This window comes from Zonotrichia leucophrys, chromosome 3, assembly GCF_028769735.1.
Source record: "Zonotrichia leucophrys gambelii isolate GWCS_2022_RI chromosome 3, RI_Zleu_2.0, whole genome shotgun sequence".
NCBI classification, from domain to species: domain Eukaryota; kingdom Metazoa; phylum Chordata; class Aves; order Passeriformes; family Passerellidae; genus Zonotrichia; species Zonotrichia leucophrys.
The window spans coordinates 61,635,099-61,660,475 of record NC_088172.1 but is presented as its reverse complement, the minus strand read 5'-3'; the positions used below and the strand labels follow the sequence as shown (position 1 = coordinate 61,660,475).

At 40.9% G+C, this 25,377-nt stretch overlaps 1 protein-coding gene across 9 annotated transcripts in view; it reads left to right on the top strand.

Annotated features, from left to right (window-relative positions):
• Positions 1-1,049: 1,049 nt before the first annotated feature.
• The window catches only part of MTR (5-methyltetrahydrofolate-homocysteine methyltransferase), a 51,900-nt gene continuing 27,572 nt past the window's right edge, over positions 1,050-25,377 (top strand). Inside the window, exons 1-13 of one of the 9 annotated variants that reach the window (XM_064708463.1) lie at positions 1,050-1,195; positions 7,438-7,649; positions 10,098-10,187; positions 11,010-11,079; positions 12,166-12,258; positions 12,351-12,457; positions 13,731-13,790; positions 16,992-17,086; positions 20,761-20,861; positions 21,211-21,272; positions 21,940-22,007; positions 23,186-23,262; positions 24,372-24,484. In XM_064708463.1, the coding sequence (XP_064564533.1) occupies positions 1,174-1,195; positions 7,438-7,649; positions 10,098-10,187; positions 11,010-11,079; positions 12,166-12,258; positions 12,351-12,457; positions 13,731-13,790; positions 16,992-17,086; positions 20,761-20,861; positions 21,211-21,272; positions 21,940-22,007; positions 23,186-23,262; positions 24,372-24,484 (1,170 nt within the window). In that variant the 5' untranslated portion in view covers positions 1,050-1,173. Of the gene's footprint in view, positions 1,196-1,360; positions 1,380-2,663; positions 2,681-3,532; positions 3,549-7,434; positions 7,650-10,097; positions 10,188-11,009; positions 11,080-12,165; positions 12,259-12,350; positions 12,458-13,730; positions 13,791-16,991; positions 17,087-20,442; positions 20,645-20,760; positions 20,862-21,210; positions 21,273-21,939; positions 22,008-23,185; positions 23,263-24,371; positions 24,485-25,377 lie in introns of those variants that run through there. The other 8 variants (XM_064708471.1, XM_064708462.1, XM_064708466.1 and 5 more) reach the window with 8 other exon arrangements.

Below are 25,377 nucleotides of genomic sequence, written 5' to 3'. Positions count from 1 at the left end.
GGGTTTCCCAACAACCACATCTTACACTGGAATTTTGGGACACATTTTTGCACTAGGAGCTCAGGCTGACGACTGCAGTGATTTGCTGACAGGTAAGGTCTGCTCTCCGTCGTCTCCTGTCATTCAAAATTGGAGCATAGCCTCCTACAACTGAAGCTGGACTATTACCAAGTTGATCTGTGGGCTGCCAGCATTTATTCTGAAAATGAATGAGATATATATGTTAAACATGACTAATTATATACATATATATATACTTGATTCACTACTGACCAAAGGGACAGTTGATTATGAAAGTTCTTACATCACACTGGACTCAAGGGAGTTTGTAATCACTGTTTCTGTGTCTCAAAAGAAAATTCAAGAGTGAATGTTTAGCTTCCATTTTACAGGCCTCCTTCTTTTCATATTTTCACCATTGAACTTGTTTAGATGACAATTCAAGTGCCAATAACAAGCAATAAAGGCTTGTTATTGGCACTTGAATTACTAACATGAAATGAGAGGATTGGTTATTCCTTTGAGCTACTCCAACTCTTGGCAGTACATTCTGTACACAGTGTGGTGATTGCAGTGTTGTTCTGTGAATATTTATTTCTTTTAGAAGGTGAGTCCTCACATAGCAGTTGAAAGGATGTACCACCAAAAGTCTAACTTTTGTGTAAAAATACATCACATTTAATTTGGTTTTTTTCATCTGTCAAGAAAACTGACTTAAATTTGATTTCTTTAGTATTATTTTGCTTCCAGGTTTACATGACAGTAACGTGCATCCATACATCACTGGCATGTCCAACTTCCACCTTCCCTAAGGCTTATTTACACGCCTCCTCCCAACACTACATTTGTCTCTAGTGGCAGCACATTTGCTTGAGTTTGAAAGAATCGTCCCCCTACACCACATCCCCGCCCCGCTGGTCCTCGCCATGAGAGACAACTCAATTTTACCGAACTCGGCCTGGCTCCGAAATCATCCCTCCCCCCGGGGCATTTAACGTCTGGGTCTGTTTGTGCGTCTGTCGGTCTGTCTGTCTGCCAGGAAGGACAGACGCCCGCCGCTCCCCTCACGCCAGAGGCAGCGCGCGCTGCCTGCCCCGCGCTCGGGGCGGAGCTCGCGCGTCACGGGCGGCGCGCGGGCCCCCGGCCGCGGGCGGTGACGTCTCGGCGGCAGCGATGGCTCCCACGGGGCCGACGGGTAACGGCCGCGAGCGCCGGGGGGCGCGGGGGGACCGGGCGGGCTGTGAGGGGGCGGCGGCCGCGCCCGCCCTTCGCATTCCCTGGTGCTGCCCGCGGCTGGGTGCAGGCAGGGGCGGCACTTACGCACCGCGTGTAACTTTTCTGCAGAAGCTGCGTGTGCCGTGTCGGGAGTGAGAGAGAGAGTGAGTGAGAGAGACAAAGAAGGAGTGAGGGCGTTTTTTGGTGCCGGCCCCTTGGAGCAGCTGTATCCTGCCAGGGAGGGGCTGGGAGGCACCTCCAGGGTACCCGCACCGACCCGTCCAGCGACGCAGCTATGCCGGGAGAGTGGGTGGGTGGGAGGGGCTGGGTGTGCTCCAGATGCTCGGGACTCTTGAGTCAAAAGTGCCATTTCACGGGTTAAACAGAAGCCGTTGGATGGGGAGGATAAGTAAAATTACAGCTCCTAATTGGCGCTGGTGTTTTAAAGTGGACGGGTCCGTCAGTGGCTGCTTTCACTGGTGCTGCGGCCAGCAGAGATCCCAAGAACTTCCCCTTTTAGTACTTGTGAGAAACAGCTGCTCACTTTGAAAATTTAAAAAAGGTTTTTTAAACCTTGACAAAAATACAGCAAAAGGACTACGTAAGGAAAAATTCGTAGCGCTGGAAGCTGTCTCGTAGATACCACGTGGCCAGTTAATCTTCAAGATGGATGCTCAGAGTTTTATACCCCTGGGAGGTGCATCAGCCAGCCCTGGCCCCTCCCAAAGTCTGTCAGTCAGCTCTTCTTTGCCGTTTACCTGTGGAAACTGCTATCTTGTAACTTGATTGGAGATGAGGTGTTGCCATCCCTTAAGCAACAAGCTTTTCCATTCCCAACTGCCCCATGTAGGGGACACGTGTGCCCCCCGTTCTTTTTAGCTGTCCTAGACAATCCCTGCTGTCTGATGGTCACAATACAGGGGGAAAAGGGAGCTATGGGGAGAACAGAGAACATCTAAACTACAATAACATAACTATACATCACTAAAGCTTTTCTTAATATTCACACAATAGTTTTTCTTATATTCACACAATAGTTATCCCTTAATTGCAAGAGCCAATCATCTCATTATCCATCCATAACAATACTCGTGAGGGAGTGCCTGGTGCTGAGCCTGTGCTTCAGCTCAGGCTGCATCCCTTGGCATGTGAAAACAGGCCTGCAGTCCTGCTCAGCACACACTCCACAGCCAGCTTCTCCAGGTGGCCTGAGGTTTCTTCAGGTTCCTCTGGCAAAGAGGGTGTTGAAATTACCTGCCCTGCCCTGCCCTTTCTCCCGTGCCACGTGGGGTCAAGCCATGGGCTAGCGACCACCCTGCTGCAGATCTGAATGGATTTTGCTGAAATGGAAAGTGTGAAGGTGTTGTGGCAGCAGCCTGAGAAGCGGTGGCAGTGAGAGAGAAGTTCTGCATAGACAGAAGCACAAATTGTGTGACGGGGGTGTTTGTGGAGCCCCAGTGAGCAGGTACAAGGCAGTAGGTGGTGGTGTGTCCCTCTGGCAGCGAGGCAAAGGACCTGGGTTCAGGAGTGGGTTATGGAGAAGCTGAGCACTGTTCATCACAAGCCTTTGAGGGGCAGGACGTCCCACAAAGTGAGGCCATGCAGGTCTGTTTCCCTGTGAGTCCTGCCTATAATGAATATCCGTTGTGGACAGTTTAACGTCAGAACAATTGTGGTTCTTACACAGGGAGCTTTCTAAACCTGGGATTTGCATGTTTAGCTAGAGACAGTGAGCATAGCTGACAGGCCACTGCTATTCTGAAAATCCAGTGACTTTTGTAGTGGTTGTTTGCCTCTCAAGCTGACTTTGTAAATGCATTGGGTACGTAAGTATCTTGTCTGTCTGTTCTGTAAGAACTGACTGGTTCATAAGACAGCTGCCGACATGGAGATATTAGCAAGGTGCGCATAAGTGCCCAAGGTGAAGTGGTAAGATCCAATACTTCTCTCCTTGGATAGGCCGGGTAACAACATAGCAACAGGGTGCTGCTGCCCACTGTTGCAGAGGACCTGTGTAACATCTGTTGCTGCAGTTCATGAAGCTCTTATTGTTGCCAGAGGGCATCCAGTTGCAGACAATTAAATTAACTGAGTGGCAAATAATGCTGAGGTTATCATGAGCTGTCTGTGGCAGGCTGATGGCAAGAGCATCCTTTCTAGGTACTAATACTGTAAGTTCTGCATGCTGCACAGTAATTTTTTGAATGATGGGCAGACTTGTGCTTGGAGCTGTTGGGGGGAATGCTGATTTGTTGAATTTGGATGTGCAAATATGGAGAGACCTTGTTTCCAGTGAAGAGAGGAGCTGGTCAGCCTAGGAAACAGCGGGTCCTGTAAGTGCCTCTCTCTCTGCATAGTTCCTCAGCTTGTGTTCTGGCACATGAATGGGATGGAAACGCTTTAATACTGTCACAGTTGGCTTGCTCCTTTAGAAGAGCTTTGGAAACAACTTGTAATCCTTTATTCTCTTCCAAGTACTTCTATACCAGGCTATTTTTTACTAAAAATTAATCTGTAATGGAAGTGCATCAATAATAAAAGGCAATATCTTTTGAGAATCATGTCAGGCATCACAAAAGTTTGGTTTAGAGTAAATTGCAATCTTTGAAGTCCTGTTTCTTGTGGAAAACACACATCCCTTTAGTTCCGCACATGTGGTCTGTATGTGATTGGATTGGGATAAGGAGATGAAGAAACATCGTCTTGCCTTATTCCCTGACTGTTTAGTTGCTTACATTGTGAAAAATGAAAGCTTACAGTTGGGAGAAGTTTATAATTGTTAGTGAATGACTGGAGGGGTGAACAGCTACTCTACAAGGAGTAGAAGTTCTTGTAACTTAGATAACTTCTCTTTTGCAGACATGTAATTCCCTTGTTCATATGATTTCAAGACAGAGTGTTTACCTTGGGGGAGTGAAGCTGGGAATTAGAATTTTTTATTTTGCATTCTGTATCCCATTGACTTTTAGGCCAGTGCTGTTATTTTTGTTCATTTGGTTTGGCCTTCTAAACTAGTTCCAGCCCTACAGCACTCTGTGGTAATGGGCTCAGTGTTGTAAGTTTCAGTAGAGTGTAAAATCAAGGTAATTGGTCGTGGGTCCTGTTACCACTGCTGGTTTCCTTCTATTTCTGTTATGGCAAGAGAAGCAGCTTATTTTCCTGGACACTTCTGAATGAAAAAGGATATCCATTTCCCAAAGCTCACCAGTAACCTTCATTAAACAAAATTTTCATCAGCTCCTGGCTGAGCAGAGGTGAGAGCAGGGTACATAAGCAAAAACAACAAAAAAGAAAAGGCTGACCTGATTTTTCCCTGCTTAGGAATTTGTCCAAACATTTTTTTCTTTTATTTTGTAATATTCTGTCATACTCTGTGCTGGAGAGGGGAATTGCTTGAACTGCATGCTGAATTAAGGTTATGGTACTTGTTGGTAGAACTGACTTCCAGCTTCCTGCCTGCTTTTGTTCCAAGGATGGAGTTCAGCACTTCCTAGCATGGCTTTTTGAATCAATCTTCTTTGATTTCTGGAGTGTTTTTGGACCTGTCTGCACAGACTTTGTTTTCAGCTTGAAGTTGCACCATCAATATGCCAGGGCATGACAAGTAGTGCATGCTCCTGTTGGAAGAAGAGTCAGTTGTTATCCATAGCCGGGACAGGTAAATTGGGTTTTGGTGGGTTTGGAGCTGTTGCATCCCTCTGTAAAGCACTGATGGCCACCCTCATGATTCCCACCCTGTTTCCTGCAACTTTCTGAGATGCTGCTGAAGAAGCACAGATCTGAAGCTTCAGAGTAAGGCTCTTGCAGCAATGAGGCAGGATCTGTGCTTCTGTGAGCAGAAAACCATAGGCTGCTCATTGCTTCTGTTCCATGAGGCAAGCAGTAGAGAAAACAAGATGGACCGGGTGAGGTGCAGGATTTCAGCCGCAGGGGAAATCTTTGCTTCTCAGTGTGGATGAGATAGTTGGGAAGCACACAGGTTAAAGCCTATGGAAAGCAGGACTGGTTCTGGGAGGACTCCAGTAGCCTGTCTCACCTGCCTGGGATGCAGCTCTCAGGGCCAAGGATTTGGCTTGGGAGGCTTATTGAAGCACCAGTGAGCCTCAGTGCTGTGTGTCTCACTGGGCCGTGGCTCTTGGAAGCACACAGTTACACTCCATTAGGAGCTGCACTGCAGGCCTACTTTCAGATACAGCTTTTCGTGTCTTGCTTCTAAAAGCCTTTAGCTCAAGGATTCATTTTATTTTCATGAATAATTTGATGGTTTAACGTGAGTAGATTTAAGCTCTTATGTAAGAACCTGCTGAGCCTGCCTGTGTGGTGTTAAAACTCTCAACTTGAAGCAAGGGTGGCTTACTTTTTGGTGTTTAAATCTGCCTTCAAATGCTTCTTACTTGTTAGAGAGCACATTTTCTTTGACTTCTCTTCATGCTGAGTCTACTTCTGATTTAGAGCTGTTTTTTCCAGTGTTGGTATAAATGTAACCTTGTAATGCTTTCCTCATGGCCTCAGCTTCTCTCCAGCACATTGCTTTTTTAATAGTACTGATGTCAAGACAGAAGATGCATTGCACAAATGCAGAAGAAAGAAAAGTCAAATCAGTTAGCAGTTGCCAGTGATTTTTAAGTACCATTATGTGTAGTAGTAAGTTAAGTTGTAATGAGACATGTGGATGTTTTTGTGTCTTGGAAATCATTCATTTTTTTACAAGGGCTTTGATGATAGTTCATAACCTAAACACAAAACAAGTCTTTAAGAGTAAAATGAAGCTGAATGAATGAAACAGATGAGGAATAGCATGTCATTCACATGTTTGTGAAACATCTGTGGGGTCCTACTGTTGTGATTTGGATTCTTGGTAAAGAGGTTGTTTGATTATTTTGCTATATGTACAGTCTTATCAATGCCTGTAAGTATCTAAAGGGGGGTACCAGGAGGATGGATCCAAGCACTTCTCAGTGGTGCCAGCCAACAGGAGAAGAGACAACAGGCAGAAACTGATGCACAGGAAATTCCACCTGAATGTGAGGAAGAACTTCTTCACTGTAAGGGTGAACAAGCACTGGAGTAGATTTGTCCAGAGAGTTTGTGGAGTCCCCCTGTGGAGATATTTAAGAACTGCCTGGTCTCAGTCCTGTGCCCTGTGCTCTAGAATGACCCTGCCTGATCAGGGAGGTTGGGACAGACGACCCCCTGTGGTCCCTTCCAGCCTGACCCACTCTGTGATTCTGTATTTGTGTTTGCATTCTGAAATGATTCTGTGTATCTTCTAAAGGGGAAAAGTAGAATTACTTTTTCAGTGGTCTTGGAGGTTTTCTTGGGGTTTTATTGGTTTGTTGTTGTTGTTGTTTGTGTTTTCGTTTGTTTTCTAAATGCCTCAGATTAAGCTTTTTATTAATGTTTGGGATGGGCTGTGTTTGGGATCTTGAAGCAGTAGTGCATATTCATTTCTAATGATAGTGCTGAAATGTCTACAATATTTTGTTTCAGTCATGATTAGATTTACCCTGCTCAATGTCTTATAATTAACCATGTGATTTGCCTGATCTGTTTTCCTCTGGCATTACTGCAGAGGAAAAGAGTATCTTGTTGCTTTTTTGCAAAAGAAAGTAAAGTCTGATATTATCTGTTGGCATATCTTGGTGTTTGTCAAATTGTCATTTACTACTGTAATCCTGAGGGAATTTAGGACTCAACTGAAAAATTGTTTTTGTTTGCTCAGTTTATTTCTCTTTCTCATTATGATATAGGCAATTAGAGTAGATGTGGGTATTTGTTGTTTGTTTCTTTAATGAAGTTTACTAATTTCCGCTTTGTGCTTGTGTACCACTTCTAGTGTGGTGTCTGGTACCAAGAGGCAGCTCTGCATTGCTGTTCAGACATTGCTGGGGTGGAAATTATCACACTTTTCACTTTTGGAAACTAGCATATGTAGAGATTTTCATGTTTGCCCTTGTGAACTTCTGTTAATTTTTTCTGTGGTTGACTGTGTGGGTGACTGTCCTTAGATAAAGGACCAATTGAGCCTAATTGTATTGAGATAGATGCAGCTGTTACCTTACATCAGGTGATTGGAACTGCAGGTGAAGTAAACCAGTTACTGTCTGATTTCAGCAGAGGATTAGTAACTTTATTCTTGAATGGGAAGAACTCAAGTTGGCCATGTGTATAGATAGGGAATTTCAGAATGACTTAAAAATTAGGTTTATCTTTTTCCAGCAGATTCCCAGAAAAGAGTGCAAGATGAAATTGAATCTGTTCTGCAGGAGCGGATAATGGTTTTGGATGGGGGCATGGGGACCATGATCCAGCAACACGCGCTGACAGAGGAGGATTTCCGAGGCCATGAATTTAAAGATCATTCCAGGCCTCTGAAAGGCAATAATGACCTTCTGAGTATAACTCAGCCTGATATAATCTGTGACATACACAAGGTACGTGGTTCTGGTTTCTGTCTCTTGTCAAGAGAAAGAGAGAGAACTTGGCCTCTGCATTCCCCTTTTCCCTACCACAGGCTCCTGGCTCTCCACTGTCCTTTGGGGATAGGGAAGAGAGAGCTAGGTAGCACGTGAAAAAGAATGAGCAGATTTGACTGTTCTGGTTGTGTGAGCACAGCATTTTTATCTTGGTTTCTGATGTCACCCAGGCAGTGCTGTTTTTAAATCCCTTTTTGACTTATGTCCCTGATGTATTTCTATTAATTGTAGATTCTTTTTTATTTCATTTTTATTTTCTCTTTTTGTTCTCAGCTAGCACTTGAAATGCATCTAAGTAGGACATATCTGAATTCTAGATGTGTTTCTATAATTGTGTATTAAAGGGCTGTTAAATGTGGCAGCCTGAAGCAGGCCTGTGTAGTTAATGAGTATATGTGCTTCCACAGTCTTGTTTTTCCCTAGAATATTAATGTGTGGCCCACAGAATAAAACAGTCTAATCTGCTGATGATTAGGAATTTGCAAACAGATTTCATTGTTTTCCTGTCTTCAATTAGACTTTAAAAAACAACTTCCTAAGTCTATTTATTGAGCTGCAGGTATTCATAGCTCTTACTGTAATAATTGGAATGCTTGAATGGTGTTGCAGCTATTTGTTATTCAGTTGAAGCCTGTATTTCATTGATGAGAATCATATTTGGCTTATGTTGGTTAAACTTGGAAAGTAATCTGTAGTTTTTAATTAAGTTTTAACTGCCATTCTTTGGATTTTAAGAGTGATGAGCTGGAAGGAATCAGTCTTCGACCTATAAAAATTTCAGAATTAAGTATTTGTAGATTGAATTCAACTGAGCAATAGTGCTCATGAATCTTGGAATTTATAATAGTTTGTGGTTTTAATAATGTAATCTGCTGTGACAGTTGAATTTAGCAGGTTTAGCAGAGCAATATTGATGTGACTTGAGAATATATGTATTGATTCAAACCAAATAACGTGTTGGTATCTCTGTAATGGCCAGTTATAGGTGCTTTAGGAAGAGTGTCTTTTGTGGTCCCCATCCCTGCAGCAGCTATTGGGTCAGAGGTTTTTTGAGCAATGAGTGGTGACTTCATATTTTAGAGCTACCAGGGGTTATTTCTTCTGAGAACTGCACAGAAGGAACTGGCAATAATAGATGAAAATATTTCTACAAAGAAATATTTTGTTTAGGTTTTTTGTTTTGGTTTTTTGCTTTGTTTGTTTGTTTGGGTGAGTTTTTATATTTTTTTATTTTTTGTAAATGACCTAGTGAGTTAGATCTCACAGATATCAGTAGCTTAAAAAGTAGATGTTAGCTGTGCCTTGGCTGACAAAGTCAGATTCAAAGGTTAGAGATGTGATGTATTTTCAAAGGCAAAAATTAACTTCCTGCTTTGAGTATGTTATTTCCTTCTGTAATTGTAGACAGGAAAGTTGGAGAGCTTTTAAAATTTAACATGTTTAGATAATTTTCAGAAAATTAATATATTGTTGGTTGACATTTAAGAGCTTGTATATTTTCATATCTCTGTTTGTAGATATTTTTATGTGTTTTCAAGAGGAATTCAGAGAAAGCATATTTGTTTGCAGCAAAACATTTTAAAGCGAATTTATTTTCAGCTGTTATTTGGATCAAGACTTTTTTTGCCCTGTTGAACTCAATGAGTTCATCTGCTTCTTGTAGAAAAATCTGAGAGGTTTATGTTTAATGGTGGCATCAGTATTTTTGATTAACTGGCAGTTCAAGTATTTTAATTTCCTTGAATATGATCATGCCAGGGTTCAAAGGGATCAAAAAGATGAGTTAGGGAAAAGGGCAACTGAGAGAGGTTATACAAATGCAGGCTAGAATCTGAAAATTTGTTTAAGTTTGCATTGATTTCAGTTTACTTCAGTGGGAATTAGACAATGAAAATTGAGTAGAAGTCTTAAATGTTTGTGAATCTCTGTCATTAGTTAAACTTTTAATGAGATTTGCATAAAACATTATTCTCCTAAGCTTCTATTTGGTCCCAGTGTGCTCTTGTCCTGTACAAATCTCTGCAGAACATTTACATTTTCTAATATTTTCTGTCGTTTAATTTGGGCCTTTTCTGAAACTGCCACCAGCAGCCCTTGCTTGCTGAAGGTGATTGGACTGTGTCTGAGCATATCCCTGTGCAGAAATCTAGAATGTGCTCCAGTGGCAGAGGTGACTCTATAAAATAGTGACTTGTTAATAGAAAGTGTGGCTGACACTGAAATTCTGAAAATTGGTTACATGGAACACTTCTACTGCTTTGGCCCTGTGCTTTTGAGTAAAGCCCTTAAAGTGTGATCAGATTTGAATTGGGAAATGATTTGTGACCTTTTGTCAACTGGATGAGACAAAGTAGTTGGGTTACTTGCATTCCATACCTCAGGCTTGGTTTCTTTCATGCCTTGCAGGAATACTTGCTGTCAGGCGCTGACATCATTGAAACCAACACTTTCAGCAGCACCCGAGTTGCACAGGCTGACTACGGCCTTGAGCATTTGGTAAGAATGCTAAGCTATTTACACATTAAATATTAATTATGTGCTTAGTCCCAGGATTCATTGGTGTTGTGCTGCTTGGCTGCATGCTGCCTCTTGAGCCGTGTGATGGGATCGTAGCTCCTTTCTGCTGCTGTGGACATTGCACTTGCTGTGTCACAGACAGTGTGCTTCTTGTTGGCTAAGGTACAGGCAATAATAATCAGTCCTAGATTTTGTTTGAGCATTCATAGAATCTCTTGGTTCTGTGAACAGGGATGTTTGCTTCAGTCATTCAGCTTACCAATGCACAGTGGAACTGCTTTTTTCCTGGATATTTCTTATGTGTTGTTTGTGTTGGTGTATGTAGAAGTCCTTTCTAGTTTGCATTTATTGTGCCTATTCTTTGTAATGTATTGTTTTGAGAATTCTATGTGAAATATGGAAAGTCAATATTATATGGGAAATATGTGAAAGTAAATACTTGGAAATACACTACTTGAATAAAAAGTGGACTTAGGACTAGGCTAATTTTGTCGTCAAAGTCCTGTCTTTCAGCTTCTGTTGATCTCAGCAGGATTTATTTACTACCTTAAAGAATGAAATTTTATGATTAGCAGCTGTAGGCTGGGGCATGTGCAGGATGAGCCTGCCATGTAACTCTGTTGCTGAGATGTATTGATCTGTTCCTTTTGAAGCCTCTTGGTAGTGCTGATACCTACTTGTGTGACCTGGCACCTTTGGAGTGCACTTCAAGCTGCTGGATGCAAGTGTTGTGTTTCTTTGAGGATGAGTTACCCCGGACTGAACTAAAGGTTGCTCAGTAATTTTCTGTAATTGTTCCAGGCATATCGATTAAACAGAGTCTCTGCACAGGTGGCCAGAAAAGCAGCAGACGCTGTAACTGCTCAAACAGGTTAGCATTATTTTAAATTTTTACTTGTTTGTAGTTTTGACAATGCTGCAGTCTTTGAAATGTTGCTAACTAGAGGATAACTTGATGGTTTACATTTTGGGGACATAAAATGACACTGTGCATGTTTGCAGGTTATACACAGTAACAGCAATTTCATATCTCTGTTTATATCACACTAATTTCATTATGTTTGAAGGATCTGGTCCTTAAGGTGTTCAGCACAGCTTTCCTGTGCCTGCCTGGTGTAGACTGCAGGTGATAGACATCTTCAGATGTGTTTTAGAGAAAGTAAGTTCAGCAGGGACTGTTAGAAGTTCCTTAAGTCTGTACAGCAAAAGTCTTTGTACTCCAGAACTAGGATAGCTGATTGTAGGTAAATGTGGATTACCAGTTAATCCTAGTGTTTGTCTAGTAGTTTAGCTTTATTCAGCAGCTAATGGAATCATCTTAGTCTTTTCATTTCATTTCTACAGATGCCTTCCAGGCATTATGTGAGAAGGGTTAGAGCTCGTTTACACTGCTGTAGACATTGCTGTTTTTCAAGACTTATTTCTGCTTGTATTCTACAATCAAACTGTATTGCAGACCAACAGTGCTGCTGCTGTTCAGATAGCACCTTACTGGTGTGATTCATAGTATGCAATAAAAAAGTAAGATTTGGAATGTGCTTTTTATAAGTGGGGCTTTTATGACACATGCCAGAATATTCAAATAAGGTTATGTAGTGAAAAATGCCAGGCCAGTTCTATGCTGTACATTTAGAGTAATTAAATGAAGTTTCTTGTGTTAGAGACAAATGATTCTTAGAAGAAAAATTAATTGAGATAGCTGACCTTTTCAGAAATGTTCTTCTGTCCTGTGAGTATACATTGAACATCCTGTTGGATTGAAATAAAAAAAGTTGGCTGTGCTGGATGATCCTGTGCTGACTAAACTCTAGATTTGAGACAAGAGTTTCCTGCTCTATAGTTCTTCATCCTTGAATGTTATGCATGTCTTGGTGTCCTCAGAGATATTTTACATTGACTCTATAAAGCCAGAGGTAAATATTTTGGGGTCTTTTTCCCCTCCTGTGTCTTGGTTTAGGAATTAGGAGATATGTTGCTGGAGCCATGGGTCCAACAAACAGGACACTCTCTGTGTCACCGTCTGTGGAGAGACCAGATTACAGGAACATAAGTAAGTATTTATAACCATCAAGTTATTTGACTTAAGCAGTAGTCTTGAAAGGTTTTTCTCCAGATGAAGTTAACACCATTCCTGTTTGACAGCTTTTGATGAACTAGTTGAAGCCTATACAGAACAAGCCAAAGGACTTTTGGATGGAGGAGTTGACATCTTACTGGTGGAAACCATATTTGACACTGCCAATGCTAAGGTGAGACTTCTGGGGAAAAAACCCCACCACACTAATGTAAGTATTTGGTCTACTACCTAAGGAAATTCAGGATAATATTCTTTGAGCTATCAGCTGCTTTTTACTAAATATATGAAAAGACTCTTCAGTTGATAGCAAGTGGGTAGAATGTGAGGAGATGGTTTTTAATCAGCCTTTCCCAGAAGGTTTCTCTTATTATGTGTTATTTGTATCTTTCTGGCTGTCTGTGCCAGCTGTCCTCTTATTCCCAGAAGCTCTGCTGTATTGCTCAGCATCTCCAAATACTTCTGATTGTATTTTTCACTATAAGCATGTCTGTCCAAGGGATGCTTGGGATGCCCACTGGAGAGGGAATGTCCAGTGAATCTGGTTTCAGGTGTGGGAAGGCTTGTGAGGCAGTTCTATTGAAAGGTGTCTTTTGGGGGGGAACTCTGCCATCAGTTTTAAGAAAGAACAATTTGTAACAGAAGATTAGAAGGGTAAAGTAGAAGGAATAAAATGTTGAAATATGCCACAATTCATGGGATTTTAGCACCTCTTTCTTTATCTAATAACTGCTCAGCACAGGGGGTGAAGTTGTTAGGGTACTTAAAACTGTCTTGTGATTTTATGTGGAAAAGTCTGGCTGGATGTTTACACAGTGTTTGTTTAGATTTTTGCCACAGACTGAATAATGTGTGCAGTGACATCACTTGCCATTTGCAGATCTGACGAGTCATCATGGAGGTCTGGCTAGGAGCCTGTAGGCTTCACATAATGCTAAGGGCATGTTCACGGGTGACTTTCTTACCCTAAGGAGGGAGGACATTTTCAGCACCTTCAGAGGAGTCATTTGCAGCTCTTACTGTAAAAATTTGTGGTGGTTGGAACCCTTTGGAAACTACGTGTCTAAACAGACTCAAGGGCAGTGAATGTGTACTGGGAAGAGTGCATACAACCATATTTGGGGTGGGGATTGTGCTGCAGATGTGAGGGGAACCACATGCTGATGTGATTTGGTTTCAGGGTAGTCTTGGTCTTACTTGGTTTGCCTGTGATGCTTCCTTTCTACTTGTTACCAAAACATGTTTTGGAACATCTGGAAGATGCTGGGGGTAAGGGTAAAATTTCTGAGTGTAACTTCTGGCAGGCAATATGAGCTAGCAAGTTGCATAAACAGCCATAGAATAAATAAATAAAAAAAAGACCATCAAACCCATAGAAACATAAAGAAATGAACAGTCTGAAGAACTCTCAAAACATCATTAATGTTTTGGAATATATTCTTCTGTAGGCAGCTCTTTTTGCACTCCAGATGTTGTTTGAGGAAGAGTATGCTTCCCGACCCATATTTGTAAGTATATTTCAATATTTTACATATCCTTAAGCCTCATTTGTGAACTAGCTGAGATGGCAGTTGATTAAAGTGCTTTGAAGTGAAGGAAATGAGTTTATTTGAAATGTACTTTTTCCACATGATTGTGAAAATAAAACCTTTTACAGTTTTGTCAAATCAGCCTTGGTTAGCTCTGTTCAGCATATCAAGCCGTAGTCTAAGGAGTGACTTTATTCCAGTGTGTATTCATTCTGTGTGTTTCCACAAGAAAAGATCTAATCATGGGGGTTTTTTTCAGGCCTGCTGTCTTAAGGGCAGTAGGAACCAGTGATTCAAGGAGAAGATTAAGCAAATTCTGACATACTTTCAAGTAGAATGAGTGTCCATTTGAAGTCAGAAAAGTCTGTCTTCCTCCATATTCTTTTCTGATGTTTGTTTTTCTGATAGTTGCTGTTCATGAATGCATTGGAAGAAATACAGAAAATGAATAAGATTGTTTTCAAAGTTCTGATGTATTCTTTTCTACACTTGCAGTCCAGGCTTTCTGATTTGCAGTTGGTGTCTGTTTGTAGGCTTTTGTTGAATGTGTTTACTCCTTCCTTGCATTTGTGTTCAAACCTCTGTGGGACCCAAGCATCTACAAAATAATCTGCCAGTAACTTTCACAGTTCATGAATGTGCTGGTTTGAAAATTTGCTTACTTTTGGCCCATCCACCTGATAACTTCTATTGTGTCTTGTCATTTATCTCTTGAGAATGATAATGAGCAGCTGTTCTATGTTCCCTTTGCTGCATAGTCATGGCATTTGTAGTTCTTTGTGAGGGCCTCCTTTAGGCATCTTTTTTTCAGCCTGATGAGTCCACTTCTATTTAGCTGTTCTATTTGGTTCATTCATTATTTGTCCCATTTTTGTTTTCTATTTCCTCAAGTCAGAGTGGAATGACAATAGAACACAGCATTCAAAGTGCAGACATCGGGGATTATGTGATAGCCTAGTGATGTGCTCTGCCTTTTCCATTTTTTTTCATTGTAGTTTCTGATATTTTGCTTTACTGCTAGTGAGCTTGGAAATTTCATTCATAAAAATCTCTTTTCTTACCTAGTTTAGCTTCTAGAACAGTAAAGACTGGTTTGGAGGTGTCATTGTGTAGAACTTCTGTGTTCACAACTTTGTACTTGGCCAGTTAGCACAGGGAGTTTTCTGAGTTGGCATTTTGTCTTCATTGCACTGAACAGAGTGGTTCTTGAGCCTGATTCCTTATTCTTTGTTCCCTGTTCAGTTATCCTGAGTAGTTACAACACTTAAACACTTAGCACAGCTTTCTAAGATTCCACTGATCACCTTTCTTGACTGAGTACTTTGGAGGCAGGAAGTGGCATCAATATGAAAGCATGCTTTGGAGTAAATAGTGGATTTACTTTTGCGTGGAGTCTTCTCAACCCATCCCATCTTCTGGAAAAAAAGGCTTTTAGACCTGGTTGGGGTGTAGGAATGGTACTCTGCAAATCACTGCCCTCACTGAGATTCTCCAAAGCACGCACTGCATTTTTTGCTCCCCCACTTTCCTCCCCTCTCTCTTCCCCTGTGGCAGGAGGGAGAGGAGAAGTGGAAGCCCAAAAGGCAAAGATCAGGGGTTGAGGTAGGAACAGTTTATTGGAAACAACAATAAGCAAAGGAACAGTAACAGCAACAAAAGTGTATGCAAGAGTGAGTGACTCACATGCAAAGATGCTCGCCTTGGAGCTCAACCTGACTGCAGCCACGCAGCTGCTCCCTCTGACTTGGGACTGGCATTTACCAAATCTCTGGCTCAGAACTGGCTTGGAGCTGGTGTTAGCCCACCACCCTGTCCCACTGGAAGGAGCCCCTTCTCACTGGAGAGTCTCCCTTCTCCCACACCTGACAATGAGGTAGTATAACCTCTGTGGTCCTGGCAATGATGTGGTTTAACCTCTGGTGTCCTTGCCATGTCCCCTCCTGGCTTCTGCAAGAATTAACCTTAACCTGGCCAGAACCAGGACATCTGAGGAGCCTTTCCTGGCTCATCCAGATGCCTCCCAAATTCTTGACTTCATAGTTAGTTGAGGTCGAGATATTATTTGCACATCTCTCTGTATACTGCTTAAGAAGTGTGATTATACAAGTTAAAACTTACACTTCACTACTAAGTTGCAACATTTGATGTTCCCTTGTGGTTAAAGGAGTTACTTGTTAAGGGCAGACCTACCTCACCCACCAAGCACCACCAAACACTTAATAGCAGTCCTGAGACCTGAAATAGCTTAAGTGAGGAGAAGGTGACTACTGAGTGCTGCCTAAACGAAAAACCCCTGTGGATTGGTTCAGAGGCTGTCATCAGAATGATACCATGGTACTCATGCTACCTGGCTGCTGGATGGTTCAGAGTGGTTTTCTCCCTTTTCTTTTGTTTTCTTTCTTCCCCCCTGAGGAAGTGAAGCATGGACAGAATGACTCTCCAAATAGTTAAAGTTGAAAAGATGAGTATTTATTACAGCTCCAGAAGCATGTGGAATCTTTTCCAGAGACATGCACAAGGAGTTGGAGACTCCTGCTCTCTACTTATACAGAAAAGGTTTTACATATCTGAGTGCTTTCTAAGGATGCATAGTACATAATCATTACCTGCCCACTTTGTATTATAATCAGCTCAATATCCATTATGGCTGTGCAATTGTCCTCTTTAATTGGGTCGGTGGGCTTCTGGGGAGGAAGTAAAACATCTTCCTCATGGTAAACTCTTCACCTGTGTCAGGTTGGCAGGGCTCCTTGATTTGCTGGTCACAGTCCAAACCTGCTCTCATTCTTACAAGTCCTTAGTATTTATGGCTTATGCACTCTTACAATACTTCATAAATCACCTGTCATTCCCAGCCTTGTTTCAGGTATCCCCACCTGGTATCGATTGATTTTCTTGTTAAGCTCTAATCACCGTATATGATCTTTGCTAACTACATTTCTAACTTAACCTCTTAACTCAGAGGGGGGAGAGAGGGAAAGACAAAAACCTTTAACCAGTCTTCTTTCTCCTGGAAAAATATTTAAACATTTATATGGTGGAAAGGGTTTAATTTTTCTGTTTGAGTTGTGCCTTATCACTTTGAGTGGAGCACAGGTGAATAATAGCAGTTCATCCACTTTAATTTTCCATTCTGTTGTGCATTTAATTCTTCTTTCTCTGTGTTCAATTGATATTTAGGTTTCTGGAACTATTGTGGATAAGAGTGGGCGTACCCTCTCTGGCCAGACAGGAGAGGCATTTGTCATTAGTGTTTCCCACAGTAAGCCACTTTGGTAAGGAAATGTATTGTTCATTCTCATAGTTAATTAGTTGTAGATTGGGATTCTTTTCTATTTTAACCCTTGCTTGCAGCTAAATGGAAACTGTACAAATTGTAATCATATGTAATCATGTGCATCGCTAATGTGTTTTTTTATCATTCCCTCAACAGAAATTACGTTACCAAAGAAAGCTGAATTTTTAATTCATTGCTTTAAATAATCTGAGGCTTTGTGCTTACACTGAAATCACAATTAGGTCAAAATCTGAAACTGTAGTTTGCCATCTCCTACTGTCTTGGGCTGTGCAAGGAGCCAATCCCTGGTACAAGCGGGACTTGTCTCTCTTAGAGGAAAGCAGTGCCATCTGAGAGTGTTTTAGAGTGTCTTGAAAGAGCAAAGCATAAAATACTATTGCAGTGTTCTTTTTACTGAACTCTTAGAAGAATGTGCCCTGAGTGATTTTCTCAAGGATGTGCGTGGGTTTTTGAGAGCTCCTGATGCCTCCATTTATTTTAATTCTTTTCTCTCCAGGCAGAAAAGTTCAAATAAATGTGAGGTTAAGAGCTGTGCAAATGGTTAATATGCCAGATTTTGTCATTGTGCAAGGTTTTGCATGTTCATTTAAATACCATCCCCTGGTTATCTACTTTTCTGTGTTGCTTTACCCTGTTCTACCTCCTTGTCTTCACTTCTTTACCTTTTTTCATTCTCAGGCTGGGTCTCTTCACACAAAAGCCAGAAATAGATGTTTTTTTCTTAGAATATTCTAATTGAAAGCCCTTAGTTCGCTGTTAGTAGTGCACACCATGCACGTTATGATGAGCCATTGTTTGTTTTTACAACAAAATTTCAGCTAAACCACGCAATCTGTCATCTCAGTGATGCAGAAGCAGAAGACTGCATTCACAGTTTTCCTGACTGCCCTTGAGGCTCCACTTTCCCAGACCAGACGGTGTTCCAGAAGTAACATATGGAGCCTCTTGGAACAGGGTGGTAGTTGACTTCTTCTCTCAGCATCACGGCCTCGTGATCCATATTTGGCATGAGTCTGTCTCAGATAATTTTGCTCTAACTTTCTTGCTTCTGAAGAAGAGAGAAGGGCACTGGAGCAGAAATCAAGAATTTAATAAAGCATATTTCATAAAAGCTGTCTTATGGATCTCAATGTTTAGGGCCTGTTTCTCATTTGTGAAAAGGCTACTATGCAGCACTGTAGCAGAAGGGTTTTAGTGGTTGGAACAGATTGCGTTTAATGTTGTTTCTGTGGCCAAATTGGTGCAGAGTGGCTTTAGGGTTGTGAAAAAGCTGATTAATGGTAGGATCCTAGGAACTGTTATACATGTTCATGTGTTTCTGTTTGGGTTGTGTATGCCCCGATTAGGGTGATGTGGCATCCTTAATTCAGTTTGGTTTGGGCCCCACCCTTAAAAATGTGTGCTTTGTGTCTGGATGAGGGAAGTGGTAGCTGAGAAACTCATGAGCTGTACTTAATAAGTGCTGAAAGATACGTGTCAAACTGCTTGCCATGAAAGATGCTCAGATGTGTTGTTTCAGATCCTATGATTGTTTCTACTGTGGCAGCATTAAGAAGACATACGCTGAGTTTTGGGCCATAATGTGGATTTATTCTGGTCCCAAGGGGCTCTGCAGCCTTATCTTTCACAGGAGTTTATGTATGACTGCTGTGGAGAAATGAGCAAGAGAGGGAGGTGATGTTTAAGATGGGTGTGTGATGGTTATTAGACTAGGGTAGCAGTGACAGAATATCAGCTATTTGCCTCAAGGCTGCTGGCTTTTATGGCATGGTTAACAGTTTGCTTTTCTCAAATGTTTTCTTGCATGATGTTGAGTGCTGTGAGGAGATTATACTGGCCACATGAGCTACTTTTTGTTTCTGAATGAATGTGCATGTCTTTGGTACAGTTCTGAGATAAGTTATGCTTGGATTGTGTCATGCTCATGAATATACTTGTCAGCAACTCCTGTAATGGGTAATAATTCAGGCAGTTTGGAGTGTGGGGAGTATGAGCTGGAAGCTAGTAAATGGAGTGACTTAAGAGTAGGAAATACTCTGCATTTGTCTGCATTTGATAATGGCAGTCTTGCTAACTGTTCTGGACTTGCTTTGCTTTGAAAATCTTGAGTGTGGGGGAGCCCATACTTTGAAATGAATTCCAGAACCTCATTGCTGTAATGAATTGTGTATTCCTTGGGCTTGCTGTTTGTACCCAGGGAATCTGTATGATGGATTTAAAGATATGTAAACATCAAATCTTGAAGTGAGAAAAAAAAGATTATTTTCAAAATTTTCTGGCTAGTATACAATGTATTAGAGTAAGTACTTTGAAGGTGGAAGTTGCGGTTTAAAAAAACATATACCCTCCCCCCTCAAACACCAAACCAAAAAAACAACCAAACCCTTAGTGTTTCATCCCTAAGTTATTTGGAGAAGGGTTTTGTGTGTTATTTGATCTTGATCTGTGACTGTGATATTCAAGATCCTTGGTTTGGATGTTACTGTGAGCCCCTCAGATTTCAATAGTTTTTCATTCTGTTCAACAAAGAAATCTGACTGCAGTTGCTACTACTTATGGAGTTACCAATTCCCTACCTACTCCTTGGAAACAGGAGAAAAGTCAAGAACCATTTTATGCTCCCAGTCTTGTGCAGGGCTTTTCTGCTTTTGACCTCTGTGAAACTAAGTGGGCATACAGGCCCTTCATTAGCTCGGCTGCCTGTGGAGCTCAGTCAGCTGGAAGATGTGGCTGTTGTGCATTCCTGTTTCAGTGGGTTAGCTTGCATCTTCCCTGAGACTGTTATTCCAGGAAAGGAGAAACCTTGTTTTTATGTCTTCCTCTTCCAGCAGCTCTATGAACACCTTCTGAGTTCTGCAGTGCCCACTAGAGGGTTTCTAGAATGGTGCAGAAAGATCATGGAAACATGTAAAAGATATCTTATGTACTTTCCGCAAGAGAAATTTCTGTATTTAATACAAATGGAGATATTTTGAGTGCAAGTCTCATTTTTCTATCTGCCATTGAATGAAAGAAAATATGATTATATCTCATATAGTAGTAAAGTTGTTTAGAAACTTATTAATGGAAAAATTCTTCTGCTGTAGTGCTGTCTTGGTTAGTAAGATGTAGCAGATTCAGTTGCTCAAGCTTAGTGCTGCCATGAGGCTTCTTGGGGAGGCACTTGCTCTCTTCCAAAGTTGACAGAATTTATGTATAATTTGTAAAGGAAATGATGAATTAGCAGCTCGAAGTAGGTCTTGCCTTTTCAACCTTTTTTCATACTTTTTCCTGTAGCACAAGATTCCTCCCCCATCTGCCATTCTCATTGCACTTGTTCTCTCTCTTACCTAGAAAACAGAGCCATCGTGTTGCTGCAGTTGCTGTCAAAATGCTGCCACTTTCATCCTGGATTTTGAAATGAAATCTTGATTTATTGTTCCCAGTTCAATTCAGCCCAGCTCCCTTCCCTCTTGTGCTTTTCTTCCATCTGGGGGTTCTCCTTTTGCACAGTCATGCTGTATTGATGATGATGATTGAAGAAATTTGAGATCAGGTTGGTTTTGTTTTAGATGATTGTGGGAGTTAGCAGTTGCCAGCACTAACATTTATCTATTCTGTGTGTAAAAGGTGTTTTTACTTCAACATAATTTTTGAAAATTTATTTTCCAGTATTGGCTTAAATTGTGCTTTAGGGGCAGTTGAAATGCGTCCATTCATTGAAACAATTGGAAAATGTACAAGCGCCTACATCATCTGTTACCCCAACGCAGGTGTGTTGGTGCCCACGTTCCTATGCTTACAGGCACATGAAGTGTAGCTAACCTGTTCCATCTCCTTAGCAATAATAGAGTTGAAGTAGCTTAAAAAGATGATTGATTTTACTATTAAAAAGAAAGTAAGAATATTTTAAACTGCTGAAAGTAACTGTTGTTAGTTCTGTGACAATGAATCCAGAAGGCTTTCTTGCATAATTAATAATCTGCTGAGTAGTGATTGCAAGGGTGATGAGGCATTTTAGACCTCATACAATTGTAGCAGTACAATGTGCCTTTTGTGAAATATAGTTCTGTTGTTTTGGACTAAACAAATTCTAATACTAAAAAAAATTTATGTTTTAAGGTCTTCCCAATACTTTTGGTGGTTATGATGAAACTCCAGAAGTGACTGCCAAGCATATAAAGGTATAAAATACTTCTGATTATGTGACATCTGATATACTAGTAGACAAGAGCTCTGCTTGTATCCTGTGCATACTTGTTACAATATTGGGGATGGATTTTTTTCCCTCAGATACTCTGTATGTCATTTGGATTGTTTATAGACAATTTGCTCAATGATAGTGATTTGAAGTATCACACTAGGAAAACTACTTAGGAAACTGAAAACCTTAATTACTTCTGTGTGCTAACTTAAGGTTTCCTGCTGCTTGATCTGTGCATTTTACTCATTGCACTCCTGTGTTCTTACTGTTCTATTTGGGAATTGTTCAAAAAGCTGAGTGGTGTTTGTGAACTTGGCAAAATTTTACGGAGAGTGTATGGGAACTGCTGATATTAGGGGTGTTCCAGTGCAGAGTGTCATTCCCCATGCCACTGGATCGGTGCAGGACAAAGCTGTGTGTCTGGCTAGTTTCAAATGTAGTCTCTTGAAATTACCAGTTGAAATTGCTGGTTAGCCTTGGGAATCCAATCTCAAAACAAATCCTAAAGAGACAATATAGTGCAAATTAATTTAGTGCGTTTTTTCTGAGCTTCCTGAATTGCTTCACATGTGGGGAAAAACAAATAATTAAACGTATATGTAACATGGCTGTAATAACCCTGAACAAAATGTTCCTTCCTCTTACAGAATTTTGCTTTGGATGGTTTGGTCAACATAGTTGGAGGTTGCTGTGGTACCACACCAGCACATATCAGGTACTTCATGTGCTACAGCTCTGGACTGCAAAGTAAATTTAAGTGCTGCTTCTCTGGCACAATATTCCATGGCTTGTCTTAGAGTTTCCTGAAAAGGTGGATCACTTGAATGCCAATAGCAGCAATATATGAAGTGGGAACAACCTGTTCATGTCATGAAGAATGAGTGGAAGTGTGGTTCAGACAAGGATTAAACCTCTTTGGTTTTGTCACCTAAAATTGTTCTGGAATTACTTCTCCCTCTCTAATGATGAATAGAGTAGACTTTTTATTCTCTCCTTTATTGTGCTGTATCTTCTTTCTCTTTTTTTGCAATCTTAGCCACAAGGTGAAACTTAAGGTTTCCTTTGATGGTAGATGGAAGAAAGGGATGTATGTGTGTGTGTTTGTTGGGGAAATTCCTAAACAGAAGTTCTATGAATGCTGCACAGCTGGTGCTGGTCCTGGCTAGTAAGAAGGAGCATTTGATGTCTTTGTCTCTGCAAGTAGGTCAGTGGGAAAGCCTCCTTTTTTCACCTAAACTTGAAAAAGAAAGGGCTGTTGTGATTAATTTTTACCCTGATATAAACTGGGAAGAGGTGACATGTAAACATGTAGAGGACACTGTGTGTCAGTCCTGACTAGTGTGAAGAGAAAATGAATGTGAACAGCATGAGTCATTCTGGCATCTGAGAAACGTGTCTCAGTACAGAGCAGTGTTTGTCCCTTGAGTTTTTTGGTTTTTTGTGGAGAGTGATTGGGTTTTTTTGTTTTGATTTTGTTTGTTTTTATTTGTTTGGGCTTGTTTTTTGTTTTGTTTGCATGTGATTTTGTGGGATTTTTTTTTGGTTGATTGGTTTTGATATTTCAGTCATTAGCAGTTGCTCAGCTCAGCAAGTCATGAATAGGGTAAGAGTCAGTGTGGCTGAGCACCGATTCTGAAATCCTTCAACTGTCCCATTGTATCTCATTCTGTACTTTAAAAACCTCCAGCATTGTATATTTCCTGCAAATAGCTATGTTAGAATCTTCTGGGAATATGTTTTTGCCTTTGGCCTCACAAAGTGAAACTACATAATTAGTCTTGTCTCTACAGGGCTAAATTGGAAATGTAGCTATATGTCTAGTATATATGCTGTTTGGGGCTTGTCTGGAGTAATTTAATTTTAATTGAAAATTTTCTTATTTCTGTAACTCAGAAAAATTGCTGAAGCTGTGAAATTCTGTAAGCCTCGTGTTCCACCTTCTCTCTCTCAAGGATACATGCTGCTGTCAGGTAAAGTGTGTAACAGTTTAGTTTCATAACTAATGCAAGTTTCCTTTATAAATTTATTGGCTGTTTTCTGATGATCAGAACAATGCTGTGGACCTCTGGTTCTACCTGACTCCAGCAAGCATATGGATGTGTAACCACATCTAAGTCTTACTGTTTTGCCTAAAGGAGTAGTAGAACATTTTTGCTGCCATCTTGTATAACATAATCTACTCTGCAAGTCTCAGACATGTTGGAAGGGTGAATGAGTATCTTTGTCTTCACTTTACAACAAGGAGGGTCAAACACAAGGGAGACCAGGTAATTTGGCTACAGTTATGGGCAGAGCTGGAATGAGAGCCTTGTACACCAGCTGGGTGAGGGCTGTCCTGTCTCACCTCAGAGGCTGATTCAGTCATACTGGGACTGTGGGACTGTGTTCCAGCAATACATCCAGGTCTAGAACATGTTTTGTTTTAATAAAGTCTAGATCTGTATGTTCGACACTTTAGGCATTCTTTTAAGCCTTTGAGCCATGTACCTGAATAAAACAGTACCATCTTTTCAGTCTGGCATTTTAACCTCAGGTCAAATCAGTTTAGCATAAATAAAATATATCATGGTTGGCCTGTGATGTCATGCTTTAGCTTATTTGGTTCTGCTGAAGAGTTTGTTTGCCTCTGCGTTGCCTGCTACCCAAGGGCCCAACTGGCCTTGTTTCTCTGAACTAGGGTATGTGGTTATGAGCTGCTCTTGTTGGTCAGTCAATTCAGTGGGCTGTTGCTTCTCTCAGGGTGTCATGCACGAGGTAAAATAGTTGAAAGTTGAGAGGACATACACACAGATGTCCAAAGAATCATAGCTTAACTTCTGTATTGGAAAAGTTGGTTGTTATCTTTTGTGGGTCAGGTAAATTATTGACTGTCATTGAGGAAGAACAGAAAGATTTGGTTTATGTATTGGCAGCTGTTTCATTGCATTGCTTTGCTAGTTACTCATTAGAGCACTGATGTACTGAGAAGTCATTATGAGAGAGAGACCTTTATTTTACAGTTCAGAAAAGAGATTTTGTCTTTCTTATGCAGTTTTTTCTTTTCTGTTTTAACAAATATGTTCAAAAATATCTCTTTAAGGTCTGGAGCCGTTCAGGATTGGGCCATACACCAACTTTGTTAATATTGGTGAACGCTGCAATGTTGCAGGATCACGGAAGTTTGCTAAACTCATCATGGCAGGCAACTATGAAGTATACCTATTAACAATAATCTCATATAAGAAATAATCTTTATAGCTGATGCTTTGATTTTCTATTGCTCCATTACACTATTACTGTTTGTTTTGCTGGCACAAAGCACTATTCTACACCAGTTACAAGAGTAAGAAAATGTGGAGGGTTTATTTTTTCACTGTCCTTGTTTTTCTGCTTGCCAGCTACTAGTAACTGTGAGAAGGGCTTTACAAGGACTTCTATTTTTTTTTTGACAAGTGTTACAGGACACTTTTAATTTTTAATTTAATTATACAGCTGGTAATGATTTAGAAAATGTCTTGGTCTGTGCTGCATGTAGGGGGTTGGTTGACAGAGAAGAGAAGAAAGAAGGTGGGTGTAATCTGCTCTTTCAAGTTGTGAGGAACATCTGACTTGGGATAGATTGTGGCACTGTGCAGCTCTCACTCTTTCTCCCCTTCCTCACTTCCCCAATTGGGCTCAGCATTATGATTACATCTAATTGGTGCCTACTTTGATCTCTGACTCCAGCATGCTACGTGAGCATTGGTACAGAAAAAGATGCTTAGAGGGTAATGGCTTTCTTGAAACTACTGCAGGGCAGAAATGAAGAGGCTGGAAGACTCATTCTTTACTGGTGTGAATTGATGCTGTAATATTGAAACAAATAGCAGAGTGACTTTTCTTGAGAGTAAAGTCTCTTTCCCAGAGTATAGTCTGATGTTACATCGAATCAGAATGAAAGCCTTAGTTGGTGTTTTTGAAGTCTGACTCTTAGGCTCGTAGAAGTCATGAAGCACGTTAGGCTTATTAAACGAAGAGACCTTTAAACACAGATTGTTAGGGACTCTGCAGAATGACAGAAGAGAGAAAGTGAACAGACATGGGTGTTCAGATATTTATGTAGACTG